Source organism: Taurulus bubalis (genome assembly GCF_910589615.1).
Source record: "Taurulus bubalis genome assembly, chromosome: 13".
Lineage (NCBI taxonomy): Eukaryota > Metazoa > Chordata > Actinopteri > Perciformes > Cottidae > Taurulus > Taurulus bubalis.
This window is the reverse complement of record NC_136601.1, coordinates 5,792,095-5,811,700: the sequence shown is the minus strand read 5'-3', so window position 1 is coordinate 5,811,700 and position 19,606 is coordinate 5,792,095. Positions and strand designations below refer to the sequence as shown.

The window sequence follows — 19,606 nt, the reverse complement described above, 5'->3', positions numbered from 1 at the left end:
CTTTCCTCTGTTAGATATCTGAGCTATAACAAGATATCTGTCCTCATGCCGGGGGTGTTCCAGGACCTGCACAAGCTGGATTGGTTGTATGTTTGTTCTTCACTAAAAGAAAAAGAATATAAAAAGCTGCATGCATAGTATATGAGGATATTTTACTTTCTGTAATAAAACATTGGTTGTGTGATGAATAATCTCTGCTGGTGAAGTGGATTTTTGTTCTCTTACATATCCTGTAATTTGTCGTAGGATCCTGGAAAATAACGAAATCCATCAAATATCTTCCTTGACGTTCTCCGGACTGAACTCCCTCGTCTTACTGTGAGTTTTTCTTCCATACATTTCATATGTGATTTCTTCTCGTCGTCTGACGTTGCGGTTGTAAGACTTCAGTTTCGTGAGTGAAACAAGAACGCATAAGAAAGGAGGTGGAGTTGCTATTTTATATAATGAGTCTCTTCAATGCAAGCAGATGTATTTTGGTCATTTTACTTCTTTTGAATATGTGGCTCTCAATTCCACGCAAGTTTTATTCCTCAACATTTACAGACCACCTAAATACTGTGCCACCTTCTTTGATGAGTTTACTGAACTGCTGTCTATAATCTGTATTGGTTTTGATTGTGTTGTCATTGTTGGTGATTTTACTATCCATGTTGATAATCCCCAGGACAGAGGGTCTATAGAGCTATGTGGTGTCCTTGATAACTATGACCTGACTCAGCAAGTAACAGGTCCCACCCACAACAAGGGGCACACTCTAGACCTAATCATCACCAAAGGTCTGGACATTTCCAAGGTTGCTGTGACTGATGTTGCACTCTCTGATCATTTCTGTGTTTTCAAACCCTCCGGTGTCGGTAACGGCTACGCTCCAATCCACCTGGGCATGCAATAAATTTGCCTCCTATTTTGCTGATAAAATTCAGAAAATTAGACAAGCAGTCGGTGGCTCCACACCAACCTCACGATATGTGTTGCCCCATCTTTAAATAGCATCCATTCAAATATCATGACACAATTTCACTCAATTAACCAAAGAAGCCTAAAAGACATTATACAACATCTGAACACATCCTCCTGCTACTTGGATATTCTACCAACACACTTTTTCAAAAATATTTCACACTGCATGACCGCTGATCTTTTACAAATTGTAAACACATCCCTTCTCTCAGGTGTCTTCCCACAAGCCCTAAAAACTGCAGTTATTAAACCACTTCTAAAGAAGGCTAGTTTAGACCCCGAAATATTGAAAAACTATAGACCAATATCAAACCTCCCATTCTTAAGTAAAATAATGGAAAAAGCGGTTTTTCAACAGCTGAACAACTTCTTGGCTGAAAATAACTGTTTCGATGTCTTCCTTTCCGGCTTTCGTCAGCACATCCACTTAAACACAGACAGTGGCAGAATCTCAGTCTTAGTATTATTGGATCTCAGTGCTGCATTCAACATGGTTGATCATGACATACTACTAGACAGACTGAAAGTCTGGGTAGGACTCTCTGGCGCAGCACTTAACTGGTTTGAATCCTACTTGAAGGACCGACAATACTTTGTGTAGCTAATTACACATCAGAGCTGACTAGGATGACATGTGGTGTTCCCCAAGGTTCAATACTGGGGCCTCTACTGTTCAACATCTACTGGCTCAGATTATGAAAAACAACAAAGTGTGTTTTCATAATTATGCAGATGACACACAACTCTACATAACTATATCACCAGGGGACTATAGTCCCATACAAGGGCTGGCTAAATGCATTGAAGAAATCAATAACTGGATGTGCCAGAATTTTCTTCAATTAAATCAAGATAAAACAGAAGTAATTGTTTTTGGTCCCAAGGACGAACGATTGAAAGTCAGCGCTCAGCTTCAATCACTAATGTTAAAAACCTCAAACCAAGCTAGAAATCTAGGTGTAGTTATGGATTCAGACCTCAACCTGAACAGCCATATCAAGACAATTACAAAATCAGCCTACTATCACCTGAAGAATATATCAAGGGTTAGAGGACTTATGTCTCAACAGGATTTGGAGAAACTTGTCCATGCATTTATCTTCAGTAGACTTAACTACTGTAACGGTGTGTTCACAGACCTCTGTAAAAAGTCAACCAGAAAGCTGCAGCTGATTCAGAACGCTGCAGCTCGAGTCCTCACTAAGACCAGGAAAGTGGATCACATCACTCCAGTTCTGAGGTCTTTGCACTGGCTCCCTGTCAAGCAAAGCATTGACTTTAAAATCCTGCTGCTGGTTTATAAAGCACTGAATGGTTTAGAGCCTAAGTATGTTTGTGATCTGCTGCTACCTTATGAACCATCCCGGCCACTCAGGTCGTCTGGGACGGGTCTACTTTCTGTTCCAAGAGTCAGAACTAAACATGGAGAAGCAGCGTTCAGCTTTTCTGCTCCACATATCTGGAACAAGGTCCCTGAAAGCTGCAGGTCTGCTGAGACCCTCAGCTCCTTTAAGTCCACATTGAAGACTTTTCTGTTTGCTGCTGCCTTTAATTGAACCAGATTCAATTACTGCATCTCACTACTGCATTTTATTTCTTAAACTGCACTGCAACTTTTATTCAACTTTTATTTTTTATGTTGCTTCTTCTACTTTTATTTTGCTTTTTGACTGTTTTAATGTTTTCTTAATTGTTTTTAAATCTGCATTATGTTTTGATGCTTTTAATGGTTTTATGTGAAGCACTTTGAATCGCCTTGTAGTTGAAATGTGCTATACAAATAAACTTGCCTTGCCTTGCCTTGCCTTGCCTTAAGAGGTTTTGATGCTCTGTTTAGATTGAGTGAGTGTTGCTCCCTTTGAAAAGTGCACTACACATTGTTCCGTTGCGTTTGGCTGATTGACAGGGTGATGATGAACAACTCTTTGGCAAAGCTGGATGACATCTGTCGGGAAATGCCAAGATTAAACTGGCTGTAAGTAGGATGTCAAGATATCAAAAGTAGATGTCATTTGATGGTGTGTGTGTGTTTGTGTGTTTGTGTGTTTAGTATTTGTCTGATATTTCCTTTCTGTGTGTGCATTTATGCGCTTGCAGGGATTTGGAGGGAAATCTAATTGAAACCATTGGAAATGTCTCATTCTGCTCATGCAGTATGCTGACAGTTCTGTAAGTATGTATTTACATAATGGAATCCATGGCACAGTTTTTGCTTCACGATTTTGACTGAATTTCTGTAAAATGCCTGCAAATCAGCCTCTGTTTTCTAAAAATGTGAGAAGCTTATGCACAGAATGCATTCGCTGGCAGTTCATTCAATGTGAATAAGTAGATCAACAAGTATGGTCATAAGTAATTATTTGTTTTGTCTTTATTTCTCTTCTCCAGTGTTTTACAGCACAACAGGATCAGCCATATACACAAACACGCTTTTTCAGTCCTTCAAAAGCTTGGAGAACTGTAAGTCAATTTTTGTTTGATTGTGCAAGCAATGTTTCAGAATTGTGCCAAAAAGAAGCTGACGTGATGCCATTTAAATGGGAAATATTGTGAAGAGGTTCTATATGTGCAGAAGAGAGGGGGAACTACTGTTATTGCAGAGTGGAGAGAAAAGTTTGTGAAGCCTCTGGAGTCACTTCATTTCTATTTCTAAAAAATCTTGGCATTCTGTTAAATGTGTTAGGATTATCCATAATGTCTCCAGCGGATGAATTGGGCTGTCTCTCCATTTAACCATGTAACCCACAGCAGAATAGATCAGCATTCACCGCAGGGGTGTTGTTTTCAGTGTGGCTATTATGCAATCCTCACCCCGTACTTTGCAAAAGATACACAGGTTTTATTTTTGTTTTTTAAGATCAATGGACTACTGTCAGAAACCCAGTAATCAATGTGTGTTTGTTGTTCTTGGTCTCGGCGTGCAGGGATCTATCCAGCAACAGACTGCTGGCGATACCTCCCAATCTCTTTGTCTTACTGGGGGATTTACTCCAACTGTGAGTTCCGCTTATACAAATACACTGTGATGTACAAATCTGTATACAAGCATTGCTATTCCATGGTTATTTAGCAGGGACTTTCTTTTGTTGCTGTCAGGGAATGGCCATAGTATGCTAAGAGAGGATTGAAGTTCAAAGTAATTAGTAAATACAAAATAAACTCTCCTAAATTAGTACTGACCACGGTGACCAACACATTGCATTTCCTTGTGGCTGCTTCACAATAAAAGCCACCATGTGTTTCCCCATGCAGTAGGATGTTATGTTTGCATTAGCAGTAACTTAAGACATTTCAAAAAGAGTAAACAGCGTGGCTCTTATAAATGATTTAAAATTGCGCTGGATTACTTGCTGCATTTTCCTGTGAATCCCTCGTTCTTAGATATGTAATCCGAATCCAATGCAGGAATGGCGGACTCCGCTACTTCCTATAACAACTATCTTGAGATTTATCTACTGTTTGTTAATACATGAAATGCAAAACGGGAATAGTAAAAGAAATTGGGTTTAGATTTCATGAAAATCAAAAGGAGTATAACTTTAAGTCGTGGGCTGTAGACGTCTCACCATTGTGGTGGGTGGATAATAAGATTCCAGTTAGAGAGGAATAATGCAAGGACACATCTTCAAGATATGCATCTGCATGAAAAATGACATGCAGAATGTCAATAATACATAGGATTTATTGTGGTCTAATTGAGGGTTTCTTATCTTCTAGAAATATATCCTACAATCCTATCGTGGAGCTCCAAGTTGACCACTTTGACAAGTTGCATAAGCTGAAGTCATTGTAAGTATATGTTGCTACACACTGTATGACTCCTGCAGCTAATTTAAAACTAGGGCCCTGCTTAGGTGCCCTTGAGCAAGGCAGCAAACCCCCGACTCCTCGTGGGCGCCTTACTCTGACATCTCTCAATCACTCAATGAATGCATGTGCATAGTCCTGTTTCTGCAAGTTTGTGTACTGTAAGTCTAAAAATAACTACAGCGTGAAAAAAACAAATTCAAAAAATGTATGTTGTTTGTATGGTAGTCTCTGCCAACAGTGTAGAGAGTGTGTCTGTCTCTCTCCACTCTCTCTCTACAGAAAATGTATTTTTGGCGAGCAGAAATGTTTCTCACTTAGTCCAAGGTCTCAAATCAATACACTATAACGTGTCTCTGTGTGTGCGCCATTCAATCGATATGCCATTATATTCTCCAGGAGCATTGAAGGAATAGAAATTGGAAACATACAACGAAGGATGTTTGAACCTCTCAAATACTTGACTCATATGTAAGTACGCCACTGGCATGCTCTATTGTATGTTTGTCCTGCTCGTCTTCTTGGTCTGGACTGTCACGTTGCCTTGAGGCCTTTCACACATGTATTTTCAGTGTTGAGAGCGAGGCATATCAAGATTGTCTTACTGGGAGATGATTCAATCAAATGTAGCGTAATCCATCTTCTCTGTGGTTAAAAGAGCATCCGATACATCCATGCAGGTCTTGGAAAAGATGCAACAGAGAGAAAATAAATGTCCCTTTCCTTTTATCTAATCGCAGAATCTCCTCAAGGCTCTTTCTTTTGTCACATCTCATTCAAGTGTCAGAAAGATGCAGTTTGCTTTGCTCAAATAAGATGTATTTCTCTCAATCAGGCATGGACATTATTTGATTTTGTCTCCACCACTGAACCAACACAATGGAAGTGATTGGAAATCAATTTGTGGTGCTCACAGCATAGTATATGTATAGCAAGAAAGGATATTAATCTTTTCTGAAAGCAATGGAAACAGTGTTGTTGGTACTGTGGATAATCCACAGATCAAGTCTTAACCGGTACGATGATGCTGTTCAGGTTTTAACTATGCCTTAAAAGTAAGGTTCTAGTGATGGCAAGGAGATGTTGAAGAGATAAATCAGTCTGGACCAAAGTGTTGTACAATCATTCATTGTCCCCAGAAGAGGAATCCTGCTGACCGTGGTGATCCCAAGTTTTAATGGAGCGCCACTATGAGGTTGACATTTGTATTGCCATCAAGTTTGCACAGACATTCATGTTCCCCTCAGAATGAATTGTAATAACTTTGGCGATCCTCTTAACCTTTTATCTAGTGCCACCATCAAGTCGAAATGTTCAACACTTTTGGTTTGGGACCAAACTCCATTTTGAAATAAATGAAACTTCCATCCACCAGTATTTTTTTGTTGACTTTTGCTAACTAGCAAAAGTTAGCATGCTAAAATGGTAAAACTAAGGTTATGGCCATGGTAACCCGCAGCTTAATATTAGCATGTTAATATTGGCATTGTGAGAATTTTTACATGCTCACTTTAGCATTTAGCTCAAAGCACCGCTGATTAGCTAGCATGACTGTAGCCTCTCAGTCTGATAGTCTTTAAATGCTGAGAGCACCATAAATGGCATGTAATCCACCTGTGCTGTACAGCGGGTGAAGGCATCCCTCCTGGATATCTCAAAGCAATGGGCATATCATTTTTTGATTATGTATTGCTCTCAAGCCCCACAGCTACCCGGAGTTTGAACCAAATCAAATCCACAATCAAAACCACCAAACTTTTCAGTTGTGTTTTCTGTCTAAACTTATGAAAAGAAAAACCCTGAAAAAGGCTGTAAGAACACAAAACCTTGCGTTTGTACATAAATACACTCCCTTATCTTTTGCTTAACTTGACACTCGTTTTTTCTTTAATCTACAATTGCAGCTACTTCAAGAAATTCCAGTACTGCGGCTACGCTCCTCATGTGCGCAGCTGCAAACCCAACACTGACGGCATCTCGTCCTTCGAGGACCTGCTGGCCAACATCGTGCTGAGGGTCTTCGTGTGGGTGGTCTCTGCCACCACCTGCTTCGGGAACATCTTCGTCATCTGCATGCGCTCGTACATCCGATCAGAGAACAAACTCCATGCCATGTGCATCATTTCTCTCTGCTGTAAGTCACACTGCATGACATGAAAATGTATACATAACACGTATTATCCAATTAAGTCATTAGGGGAAAGAGTGTGTAGTATTAGCAGCTGCAAAAACAATTGTTATAATTATGATAAATTGTCGCATTCTCTTTATAGTCTATGGCATTATGGAAACATCAGCAGACTTCACAAATTCTAGTAAGTAAGTAAATAGACCTCAAAAGTTGAGTGGGCAATTTTTTTTTTTAAATTTTTTTTAAATTTTATTTTATTTTAAGGCAAGTACACAAAGAAACAGTACAAGTACAATTGTGATACATTTAGCCTTTTTCTTCCCCCCTCCCAAGCATTCAGGTCAACAGCATCATTCAAAACAAACTCCCTCCCTGACCAACAAAAACAACAACCTCTTAATTGAGGATACACAAACAAACAAAACAAAACAAAATCTAATGAAAAATAAATAAAAATGAATTAAGAATTAGTAAATGAACAGTTATGTAAAATCAACAATACACGATAGCTGCTCGCATCCTGGCTCAGCAAATGAGAACCTGCACTAGCAAAAGTGCATTTGCTGAGTGGGTAATTTTAATGTGCGTTTGATTGACATTGATTGTGTATTACACACACCCGCACCCTCATAAATAAGACTAAATGAGAAAAAATAATACAATCTCTGTAATGTGATATTTTCCATCACTGAACAAAAAGATTCACGAACTCCAATAAATTATTCATAGCGTAACATTGACACAAAGAAACCGCCCTAGGATAACAGTCGGCCTTTGATTGAATAATGGCACTCTCCCTGGCTCACTCATCTGCCAAGATAATAAGAAATCATACACAGTTATCATAGGCTGTATATAAGAAGTGGACATAGTCATTGTGACGGCACCCATTGGTTTGTGGACTGGCGTTTTAAAGCCTCTTGAGTTTGTTGATTTCACCGCCGCCATTATTGTTTTTTCCACAACCAATGAACACCATATTTGGAATGACAAGGAGTGACAACTATGGTAGCGGCAGAGACCTGTCAATCACAATAAGCCCCGCCCTAAAGCATACTCTACTTTATGTTCTATTTTACTCTAAAATGGACCATAATTTATCAAATGAACATCATGTTGTATTGAAGAAGACTTGAAACTAGAGATTGAGACCATAAACTCATGTTTACAATGTTTACTGAGGGAATAAATCAAAAGAAAAGTAGAGTCATTTTCTCATAGACTTCCATTGTAGTCGCCCCTGCTGGTCAGTAGAGAGAATGCAAATTTTTTGACCCTTCCTCATTGGCTTCACTCGTCAGAACCGGAGGTTGCTCCAAGTAAATGTATAGTTTTGTAATGTATGCTAGCTTTGTGGGGTAGACTCAAACAAACCCAATTTGCAAAACGACTTCACATGAATGCATCGGCTGAGTATAAATGTGTTCATGTTAAGTGGCATTCAGATAAGGGCTGTGAGAGTTTAGAGCGTTTAGCACCCGCCCTCCTGTTCCCCCTCAAGTAAACACAGGAAGCACCGTTAGCTGTTAGCCGCCAGCTCGCCATCGACATGTTCATCTGAGAGGCCATCAAAATGCCCCCAATCTCAGATCTTGCACCATTTACGGTTTAATGGGATGCAGTTACTCATGTGAAAATCATGCAATTCTTTTCTCCTCAAGTGTTGGCATGTTTGCTCCTGATTTACATACAGTATGGCTCTCACCGTGTGAGTCACAGGAGGAAAATTGCATTTATGACAGTATGCTGTTGAAAAGAATATAAAGCGAACAAAATCAGGAACTCGCTGGTATAGGAAGTCACTGAATGGATCAATGCGGGTATGAAAACCAACTGGTGTACATTGACTTCATGGTTATTAGTCCCAAGATATAATTTAATTTGACTCCAGTAGTAACTGCACAAAGAGAGAAAGCATTGAAGCACAAAAGATATCAAAAATAAATGCCATAACAACACATTAATATATGCCTATGCTGGCATTTCACACCTGTAAGTCAAATTTAAAGGATCCCATATGGACTTTTATGTTTCAAAGCAATTGAATTCAAAGAGCTCATAATATGCAAAGCAGAAATTATATGTTATAGCTGATATCATCTCTTTTTCCTGCTGCATCCACAATGACAGCCAAGCAAAGCATGGTAGTTGTTATTCATTATCTCATATTGGGGCTTACTTCCTGAATACGTCAACCTTTTAAAAGTGTATTAATATAATGTCTGTCAATGTGGACTGTTTTCAGTACCACACTCATTTCTGGTGGCTGAGATCCAAACAAAAACAGAGCTGAAGGTAATTAACGCGAGCAAAACCTGCACTCCTTTTTTCTGCACTCTTTATGTCGCCCTGTGCAAGCAGGATGTCTGAGTGTTGCTTTTAATCCAGTCATTAAAGGAGTTGAACAAGTTGAGTAAAAAAATGTTTTATTCACTGGGATTGTGATTTAGAGTAATTTAACACATGAATTACTTATTTGTCTCTGCCTCTCTTTATCTATCCGTTTCTTTTCAAACACAGTTTCTATATGTTGTTTCTCTTGTTTTATTTTTCCAATTAATAGTAAATCAACAGATGGATGACTTTGAGCTCTGGTTGAGTCAACCAGAGCTCAACTGTCTTTTACTTTGATTTACTTCTGGGAATTTACGGAGTATACTGAATGTATGTCTGAAGTAAATAAGGACATTTCCATTATAAAAACATAATGTTTCAGCTATGAATTTGAGAATCCTCCAGGTTATTCAGTGCACAGGTTAACCTCAGCTGCCTCAATCAATTTTCACAGGACCAATATTAAGATTTTTTTTAAAACATGGAGGGAGTCTTTATTGATGATACATACTGTGTGGAATTTAAAAAGCATACTCTTTGAAGAGCATTGGAATGGTTCCATATCAAAGGAACTATTATCAGGAGGGTTTGAGGATTGGATTAATCATATTATTTAACATCAAGGAGTCACTGATGAAGCAGAGGCGAATTCCTCAATGGATTTAAACTGGGAACTCAATTTCAGCTCCGACAAAATGTCAGCGAAACACTTTGATTTGTTTGCCAAGGGCAGAGAAAGTAGAAATACAAGAAAACAACATGGTGCTGGGATTTATTTAAGTTTTTTTAGGATGAAAACATGCTCATGCTAAAACATCTGTGAAGATTGAATGTAAATAGTAAATGCATAAAGCAGGAATGTGCATATCCAGTCGTTACACTAGATGTACAGTATAAAGGTCGATATAAATTGTAGTCTTTGTGACTTTGACTGTGCTAAATTCCCCTTTTACTGTCGTTCTCGTTGCCACATTATTAAATATAAAAGGTTTGCTTGAAATGAAGCGTCTTTGGAGTTAAACATATTCACACATCAATGTGTGTATTTTCATGAATACACACATTGATGTGTGAATATGTTTCTGTTTCTGTTTTGTATCTGTGTGTGAAGCTGCAGGTGAACTCTTTCTGTGCACGCCTGTCATCAGAGTGTAATCAGGAATGACTGGCAGTTAATATTACCATAATAATCCAACCCTGCTGATAATATACTTTATATCTGTTGGCGTAGGATTATTGAGATTGAGTTGATCTGCAAGATGAAAGCCACGTATTAAACACTGCAGCGGGTACTGGTTTGGAATTCTGAATGCATGCTGTGCAGTTTGTATGCATCTACTGTATGTTCTACACATTCAGCATGTACGATTATTTTAGATCTAATGCAATGAGTTTGTTGCTACCTGTTTTTCTTCCTTGACAGCAAAGCATGAAGGTCTCTGCACTCTTTGCCTTTATCGATCACAACATTTGAAGGTGTAGCTTAATGTGGGCATCGAGTGGTTTGTCTTATGTTCCCATGCTGTAATTTCCTCCCTTTATTGATCGGAACATTTGAAGGTGTAGCCTAATGTGAGCATAGTGGTTTCTCCTAGAGATTCTTCTTATTATGCATGGATTTACTTATTTGAGTGGCTGCTGTCTGTTTTCCATATTATATAACCGAAAGCTTTTGAAGGGTAATTTCTGTACATGGTTTGATTCTATTGTCACCGCTAAGAAAAGGCCTTTAAGGAGACCTGCTTTTCTGAGAAAGTCTTGGCGTTTATATTGTGGTTTCTGAATGAACCATGTGCGAGGTGTAAACAGCAGCCAAACAGTTTGTTTATTTAAAGAGGTACTGCACAGGTAAACAGTATATATTATTATTATTTTTTAACTAAATGATATGACTCCATCAACGCATGTGGTTAATAGTGAAATGTCTTGCCAAAGTCATTAAAATCTGCCTTTCATGGGTTGAAGATGACTCAATCTACTATGTTGGGGGCGACTGTGGCTCAGTGATCTAGCGGGTCGTCCTTCAATCAGACGATCGATTCCTCGGCTCCGCTCGTCCATGTTGATGTGTCCCGAAGCTTTTTCCATCGGTGTATGTGTGGTTAATGGTGAGGTGATCCTGATTGTCAGGTGGCACCTTGCATGGTCGCCCAACGGGTGAATGAACATGTCGTGCTAGATCTGACTGCATCTTCACAGGGGGCGTATGAACCAGACATCTTTACAGTCGGTAAACCCTCTGAATATGTTTCAAATTACAGCGCTCTCCTTCCTTGCAGGTGCAGACGGACTGATGGGCGTCTACCTCTTTATGATCGGCGCGTACGATCTGAAGTTCCGCGGCGAGTACAACCGGCACGCTCAGGCCTGGATGGACAGCAGTCAGTGTCAGGTCATCGGCTCTTTGGCCATGCTGTCCACTGAGGTGTCCGTCCTCCTCCTCACGTACCTCACTCTGGAGAAGTACATCTGCATCGTCTACCCTTTCCAGTACTTGACGCCTGGATGGAGACGAACTGTCACCATCCTTTTCGGGATATGGGTGTTCGGCTTCATTATTGCCCTTGTGCCGCTGGCCTGCAAGGGGCTATTTCGCAACTTCTACGGGACAAATGGCGTTTGTTTCCCGCTGCACTCCGAGCAGCCGGAGACTGTTTGGGCTCATGTTTACTCCATCGTCATTTTCCTGGGTAGGCACAGTTACTATTTAGTGAGCATATTTGTGTTAATATGCATGCGGATGCATAGCTTTGTTATAATTGTCCAAACGTGTGCTACCGCAGTTGCATGGCAATCCAGAAACTAACCAAATATTTCTCCGCAGGTCTGAACCTGGTGGCGTTCCTCATCATTGTCTTATCCTATGCAAGCATGTTCTATAACATCCAGAAAACAGGGACTCAGGCCACTAAATACAGCAACCACATCAAGAAAGAGGTGACCATCGCCAAAAGGTTCTTCTCTATCGTCATCACTGACTCCCTTTGCTGGATCCCCATTTTCATCCTCAAGATCTTGTCGCTGCTGCAGGTGGAGATTCCCGGTACAGTACTACTACTTTAATTTTATATAGTGCTTTTCTGAATACTCAAAGTAGAAGTGCTATAACCATTTAAAGGAATACTCAAGTGAAAGTCTACATTTTGAGTGTCAAATACAAGCCCTAGCAATGTGGCTCTGAAAGGTTTGTAGTGTGCCATTTAATTCCGTGGCAATTTATGTCAGAAAAGAAGCATCAAAATGGCCAAAGAAATAATACAATTTCATAATTTAAATAATAAGTTTGAAATACTCATCCCCAAATCCCATACAGTACGGTTGTCGTCACCATTTTATAAGAAGCATTGCATCCCCTCACACACAAACATATTCATACTTATCACCCTCAACCATATTCTGTGGAATTGTTCCTCATGCTTGATGTCTCCCGTCAAGTCATAAAAGCCGAAAAAGGTGTTATTTTCCCAATATTTTGAAAGGGACAAATCTGTTGGTGAAACGTTTACTTTACAATTGCAAGGATTTTAAACTTTTTCATTTATGGTGGTTTTATGTGAGTTATAGACATCCCTGCCATTTTTTTTTTAATCTACCATACAAATATCTTTATTCCATGTATTATACATGAAGCAGTTCTTCATTGCTCGCAGCTTTGAAAAGGAGCAATGACACAATTAGCATGACACAGGAGTAAAGTATATGATAGCGTTTTAGAGCCACTTTTCAAGCTTACAGAGAGATGAGTGCTTAAAAGAGGGATTTGTGGTGGAGTGTGACCTAGAAGTATTGCATTTTTAGGTGTGTTATTGAATTTCAAAGTAGTCTTAACTAGCACATGCATGGCTTCTCCACCTTATGTTATGTATGGCCCACTTCTGATTGTTAAAGAAAATCCAGGGACCACCTTCCCAAATAAATGAGAAAAAAAGGAGAAAGAAATAAACTGGGCTGTAGATGTGTGTTGTGCCTCTGTCAGCTGCAATGAGCAAAACAAATATTCTACTTGTGCCTCAAGTCTTCTATCCCGATATAGGTCATGTTTTATCGCGATAACAACATATAGCACGATATAACACGTTTTTCTCGTAACTCAAACAATAAATAGTCAATATGAAATAACTACATGGTTGTATGTAGTCCTGTGTGAGTTACATACTAGACAAATAAAAAATACTATTTTCTCATTTAATTGAGTTCTTCCGTGCAAATTGATCAGATTTTCTGATGAAATTTGAATTTGGTACATGCTTGTTATTATCAATTTGGATGACGAAATTATATTTCACGATAACGCCCCTAGGTGGCTCACCAGTGGGCCCCGGCTTAGTGGTTGAGAATAGCTAGCAGGTATTCCCACTAAATTTTAAATCTGTTCATCGCTGTATGAAGAGCATTCACTTACAACCTTAATGCTGTTTACACTATATACCCTAATGGCCCATTAGTGTTGAGCATAATTCATTATTTACATAACCTGCTGAACTGTAGCTTCCTAATTGCGTCCCCTGTTGCGTTAAAAGAAATTCTCATTTATCATATAAATGGGTTTAATAAAAGGGTTTATGTTGTTATTTTCATGTTAAACGTAACGTTTTTTAAATGTATATACCAGCTCCGTTTTGACTTGTTCCTCTCTGCGTCTTCTCCTTCTCTGCAGGTACCATCAGCTCCTGGGTGGTCATATTTATTCTGCCCATCAACAGTGCCCTTAACCCCATCCTTTACACTCTGACCACACGGCCTTTCAAAGAGACCATTCTGCAGGTGTGGGCCAACTACAGGCAGAGGAGGCCTCTGCTCAACGGTCACCCACCTCATCATCCGTCACTCACCTGGCAAGAAATGTGGCCCGCGCAGGAGAACACCCACGGCCTCGCCACGGGGCAACCGCTGGCCGCTACGGACACGATAGCCAAGCTCGCCCCCGTGGGAAACACCAACAATGACATTATCACATGCACACATCAAATACAGAAGCAGCATACAGTGTTGTGAGTATATTCACAGAAGCAAAGCATAGCACACTCAGAAACACACACACACACACACACACACACACACACACACACACACACACACACACACACACATTTTTTGTAATTGCAGTCACCTAAACAGATCAACTATGATTCAGGTTCATTAATCTCTGCAAAAACAGTTGTTGGTTTGTGCCCAGATTTCTCTGTTGTGTTTCAAGATCATTAGTATAGATTAGTATCTCATTAGAAATCCCACTGTGTACATGTCTTTCCTCAGCAGCAACCATGAAGGGCAATGGATGAAATCAGTGCAGAAATCCCATATGTGGGCCTACAGCTCCTCTAATGAAGACTAATGTCGGTTTCTAAAAGATATCTATCAATACGGAGCTGAAGCCATGCCCCAATTATGGTTTGGCTTTTGTTCCATTAGCTTTCATTGCTCAGTTAAATTTCTCAGAGGCGGATTCTTTCTTCTCTGAAAGCTGCGGATTCTGTCCATATTCTGAGCTGAATATTAACTATTATATTGGGATGTAAAGTTTGGCCAACTTAATTTCCAACAGTGATTTTTAAAGAATTTAATCCAGTAACTTCAGCTCCCGTTGGCCATTTGACAGCGCCTCTGTGGTTAAGACACTTTAAATATGCTGCCGTTTTATGCTCCAGAATAACTGTTGAGTGTAAAAGTACACTCTACACTTTGGAAACCGTAGATTGACCCCTCAGTTTAATCAAGATTCACTATTCCGGGACTTCTAAGCACATCTTGCAGGCTTCTTTAGTTTTCTACACGGTGCTCAAAACGTGTTTTTACTAGCCAGACAGTAGTTGTTGTTCTTTTATAATATGAACAAAACAACATTATCCTGGTAAAGGCATTGGATGGAAGACACATTGCAAAATACCACAGCAATGAATGTTTATGTTCCAAAGATGTCCGTTAATATTGAGAATCAAACATCAAAAACAGGCGAGGAAGTACAAATGATTGAGTATCGGTCTCATAATGCTGCTCACGATACATCGAAATAACATTAAACTGAAAAGGACCACAACTGTCATTTCATTATGAAACTTTCTAGCAAGTTTATTGTAGTTCTTAATGTCTTTATTGTAGTTCTTAATCATCCTGAGCGAGGCTGTCTTATGCGAACATGCAAGATAAAATGTGCAGAAAAAGGCTTTGAAATTGAAGATTATATAGATTTTTATTTTTTTTGTGTACATTAGATCACTGGGAAGTTTTACTGAAGAACGTTTAACCTTTCATGCCTTTCTCTTTTTCAAAAGTGCACCGGCATCAGCAGCATATATTTCAGGCCGATAGCTTAATCTCACATTGATAAGGATTCATGCGACCTACTTGCAGCAAAGAATATTTTTACATGCAGGTAACCTTCTAAGTGTACGCTTTCATCCAGGCTGCTGAGGAGGGATAAAAGGCGTACTTTTTTATTCTGTATTTGGTATTTAGTCTATTTAGTGTTTTCTGTGTTGCCTCTGCCACTGAATATTATTTTGTAGAAATATTGAATGTAATGTATCAGATACGTCCAGTACGTTAATCAAAGAATGTACTGCATTTGGGCAGAGAAAAGTGCCCCAGCTGGTCTGGGGTTTTTAACTCCAACTCAACCAACCACAACACCACACTACACATTTTTTACAATGATCTGTACGGTGAAGACATTTGTACGATGGTCATAAACTGTGCACATACGTTGTTCAATGAACTACTGATTCCTGTGGAAATGTATCATTTCAGACATTGTAACTGTATGAATGGTAAGTGAAACATTATGTGTGCCATTTGTATTTACATAATATTCCCCATACGTGCTGAAAAGACAAGGAGGCCAGCTGTTTCTTTACAGATTTACTGATAATATCTGCAGGCTTATATTACATATTTATGGGGGAACATGTTTTTAAACATGTTATCATTTAATTTGTTGGATTGACATAATTATTTACAATGGTAGTTTTTGTGTTTCTGTTTTTCTTGAAAAGTGAATAATAAATATATTTATGCCTCTCATCTGCTTGTTGACTTAGTTATTATTTGGTTTATATTGGTTATGTATCTTCATATTGTGGGTATTGTCTGTGTCTCATAGTTTTCTTTGACATTGTGGATGAAGTATTTAGATAATTTACTGAAGTAAAAGTAGTGATACCACTGTGTAAAAATGCTGCATTGATCCTGCATTGAAAACTTCCAATAAGTTGAAAAATAAGAGTTGGTCTTCAGCGGGAGAAACTTTGAAAACTGAGCAATATTGGATCAAATACAACAAACTCAATGACCAAGATTACAAATCAGAAAACTGTAAAATACGAGAAACCAAAGTTAGAATGACGAAGATACCACATAATTGGGGCCATCAACAAACACAGTACAAGCCTCTCCTAACATGCAATCTTATCGGCTCTATTCCAGACCGAGTCTCCACTCGACCCCGATGCTGACAGCAGTGGCTGAGAAGCCCTTTGGGAAATCATGCAGTGCCTCGGTACACTGATGCCCATTGGCATGCAACTACAGAAGTAGTACTAGAAGCAAAGAAGGACATTTAGGACACTTCGAAATTTGAAGAGTGTATAGTGACTTGAAGAATTTTTTTGGAATTCCACAAATATTAAATGTTTTTGTATTGCTTGTTGTTGTTTTTTTTAGCCATGCTAACATCGTGGCTCAGTGTCCGTCAGTTGGCACAGACTGTAAGATCTCAACTACTGGGTGCCGTGAAATGTTGTCCAGGCGTGAATCATAATAACTTTTCCTCGAGCCTCATCATGAGGTCAACATTTTAATTTGGCCAATACTTTGATTTATGACCAAATACCCAGGCGGCATACTTTGATTTATGAGCGAATACCCAGGCGGCAACATCTGGTTCTGAAAAGTCAAGGCAGAAGACCTTTTGCTCTTTATTTATAGAAGTCTGTGAGGAAGAAATACACTACTTTTTACTTGATGTATTACCTCAGTAGTTCTTACCTTTAACCCTTTTCAAAGTGGGTTTTCAGTTTATGAAAGTCAATTGTAACCATGTTGGTCACCTAACATACTTGATGCCAATTAATCCAGATTAATCCTGGAGAGCGGTCCCAGATTATACTATATAGACAAATTGTTGCTCTGGCTAATCCCCAGCTATAATGAGTATAGTCATGCGGAGATGTTAGTATTTAAAAACCTTCGGGGGGGGGGGGTATGTGCACAGCATTTCTGTGAGTTGTAAAGTCTACACTGAGGGACACACACTGTATGTATGTGACTCATGATGGGCTGTGAATGTCCTCATTGGTTCGGTGAATTTGGTCAACTGTCTATTGTCCGAAAATTGATGTCAAATAATACCATTTCTGGAAAGTCCATAAGGTCACAAAAGTCAATTTCTTCGATGGGAAAGCTGCCTCCGCCCAGGAGAGATCCTGGAGTGGTGCTTGTCTTCTTTTAACTTCAATCTCAGAGAGATATGGCCTTTAAAAATCTAGTATAGGACTTGGCTGTACCCTGGAGATGGCATTTATTACATCCGTCGCGCTGCAACATTTTGTTATCATCCCTGAAATGAGCAACAACCCAGATCTCTTTGGGTGATTCCTCTATCTAGATAGAGTTTCTGCTGAGCACGATTGTACCACACTGGAGTGCTGTGTGGTGTGATATTACGTTTATATAATCATTCCCAATAGAGAAGGACTGATGGAAAGCAGAAGGCACAACCGGTAAAGAGGCCCAATCAAAATCACAATGTTGAAAAAAGTCTATTACACCCATTTTTGGAAAAAAACATATTGGGGAAAATAAACCAAAATTAATGTATATTCTTAATTTTGAAAAACTTAGCCATTTCAATTTCAGGACACCATTCATAATATAAAAAATAAATCACATTCATACTTGTTAACCATAGAATCCTGTCCTACGTAATAGAAATTGTTTCTAAATAAGAATTTATTATTTATTTATGTACATTATTTATCACTATTTGATATTGATAAGGAGAAGGCAGGCTGGGTAAATCATTGATAAACCACCCCCTAAGATTGTGATATCTCTCTGCTGTTTAGAATCAACTCACACTTCTCTCTATTTTGCCAAATATTCATTTTGTCAGATGTTGTTTTATGCTTGGAAATAACAATACCCAAATATTGTACCTCCTTCTTAACCTTTATATAGTACAGATGTTGCAGGTGATTCCGATGTAAGTCTGTGGTGCCGATAGTGATCCGCTGCTAACTTATTGAGAAACTTCACGATCTGCAATAGCTTGAGAAAAGAAAATTAGGTGACTAATTAGACAGCTCTCGGTTTATACCATAGGTTTGTATTTAACATCTGAATTTCCTGCCTCAAATTGTACTGCACAGGAGCCTTATAAATGTAGTTAACGTCACACCCAACTAACATATAAGTAAATAAAAAAGAAAACTCGTTAACTATATATTCAATGACTTGTATGGAAGCCCATTTCTAAAAATATGATGAAAAATATAAAGATCATGTAAGTCATTATCATGAGATACTATCTCAAACCCAGGACCCAAGGTGATACAGGTGTCACACGTCCTTTGAATGTTCTATATACAGCTTTATCTTTGATTATAACTCATGAAGTCCCTAAGTGACACCTACTGAACATCCTGGTGGGTCATGTGACAGGGTCATGTGATTGTGTGTTTCCATAACAACCTTTCCACGATGGCTGATCCAGGTTCTGACAGATCTAAAAGGAAATGCTACATTTAATAAAGCTTGTTTTTCGTTGTTAAAGATAAGATTTACCCGTTTAAGAATTGTAATGCTTAATTAACATGTTGTTTAATGTATTGAACCTGCTGTGAGCACATTTCTTGAAGAAACTGATATAAAACAAATCAGATCAAAATTGTTGTGACACATACGTCACATAGGGAATTTAACCTACAAATAAATAAATTAAAACAGTGTGATGTATATGCACAATCTGAAAAATAATTATGATTTGATCAGTTAATTTGGCTGATTCAATTATATTTAGCTACCATATTTTATGTTGTTCAATCCAAAGCATATTAAAACAAATGTAAACCAAAAATTCATGTTATAATTATCTAATTATTAATAAAACATTTTTAACGCCCAATGTGACATATATGTAACATTTGACACTATTTTGAAAACAATATCAGAAATGTGTTCTACGTGGTCTATTTAGTCTGTATTATGCCCCCCATAATTTGTTCATAGCAGTAGCAGAAATGGGCTTCCATAATTTTCGTCAGGTAAAAGTTGGGTAAATAGTTTTTTTAAACTAATGAGCAAACGATTATATATATATATATATATATATATATATATATATATATATATATATATATATATATATATATATAT

At 38.6% G+C, this 19,606-nt stretch overlaps 1 protein-coding gene across 1 annotated transcript in view; it reads left to right on the top strand.

The window, feature by feature from the left end:
• rxfp1 (relaxin family peptide receptor 1) overlaps positions 1-14,230 on the top strand; it is a gene marked incomplete at both ends in the record, with an annotated part of 54,312 nt that extends 40,082 nt beyond the window's left edge. The window contains 12 exons of the mRNA XM_079228590.1: positions 15-86; positions 247-318; positions 2,870-2,938; positions 3,061-3,132; positions 3,352-3,423; positions 3,888-3,959; positions 4,681-4,752; positions 5,170-5,241; positions 6,675-6,904; positions 11,515-11,925; positions 12,060-12,278; positions 13,893-14,230. Coding sequence (XP_079084716.1) covers positions 15-86; positions 247-318; positions 2,870-2,938; positions 3,061-3,132; positions 3,352-3,423; positions 3,888-3,959; positions 4,681-4,752; positions 5,170-5,241; positions 6,675-6,904; positions 11,515-11,925; positions 12,060-12,278; positions 13,893-14,230 — 1,771 coding nt within the window. The remainder of the gene's footprint in view (positions 1-14; positions 87-246; positions 319-2,869; positions 2,939-3,060; positions 3,133-3,351; positions 3,424-3,887; positions 3,960-4,680; positions 4,753-5,169; positions 5,242-6,674; positions 6,905-11,514; positions 11,926-12,059; positions 12,279-13,892) is intronic.
• Positions 14,231-19,606: the final 5,376 nt, after the last annotated feature.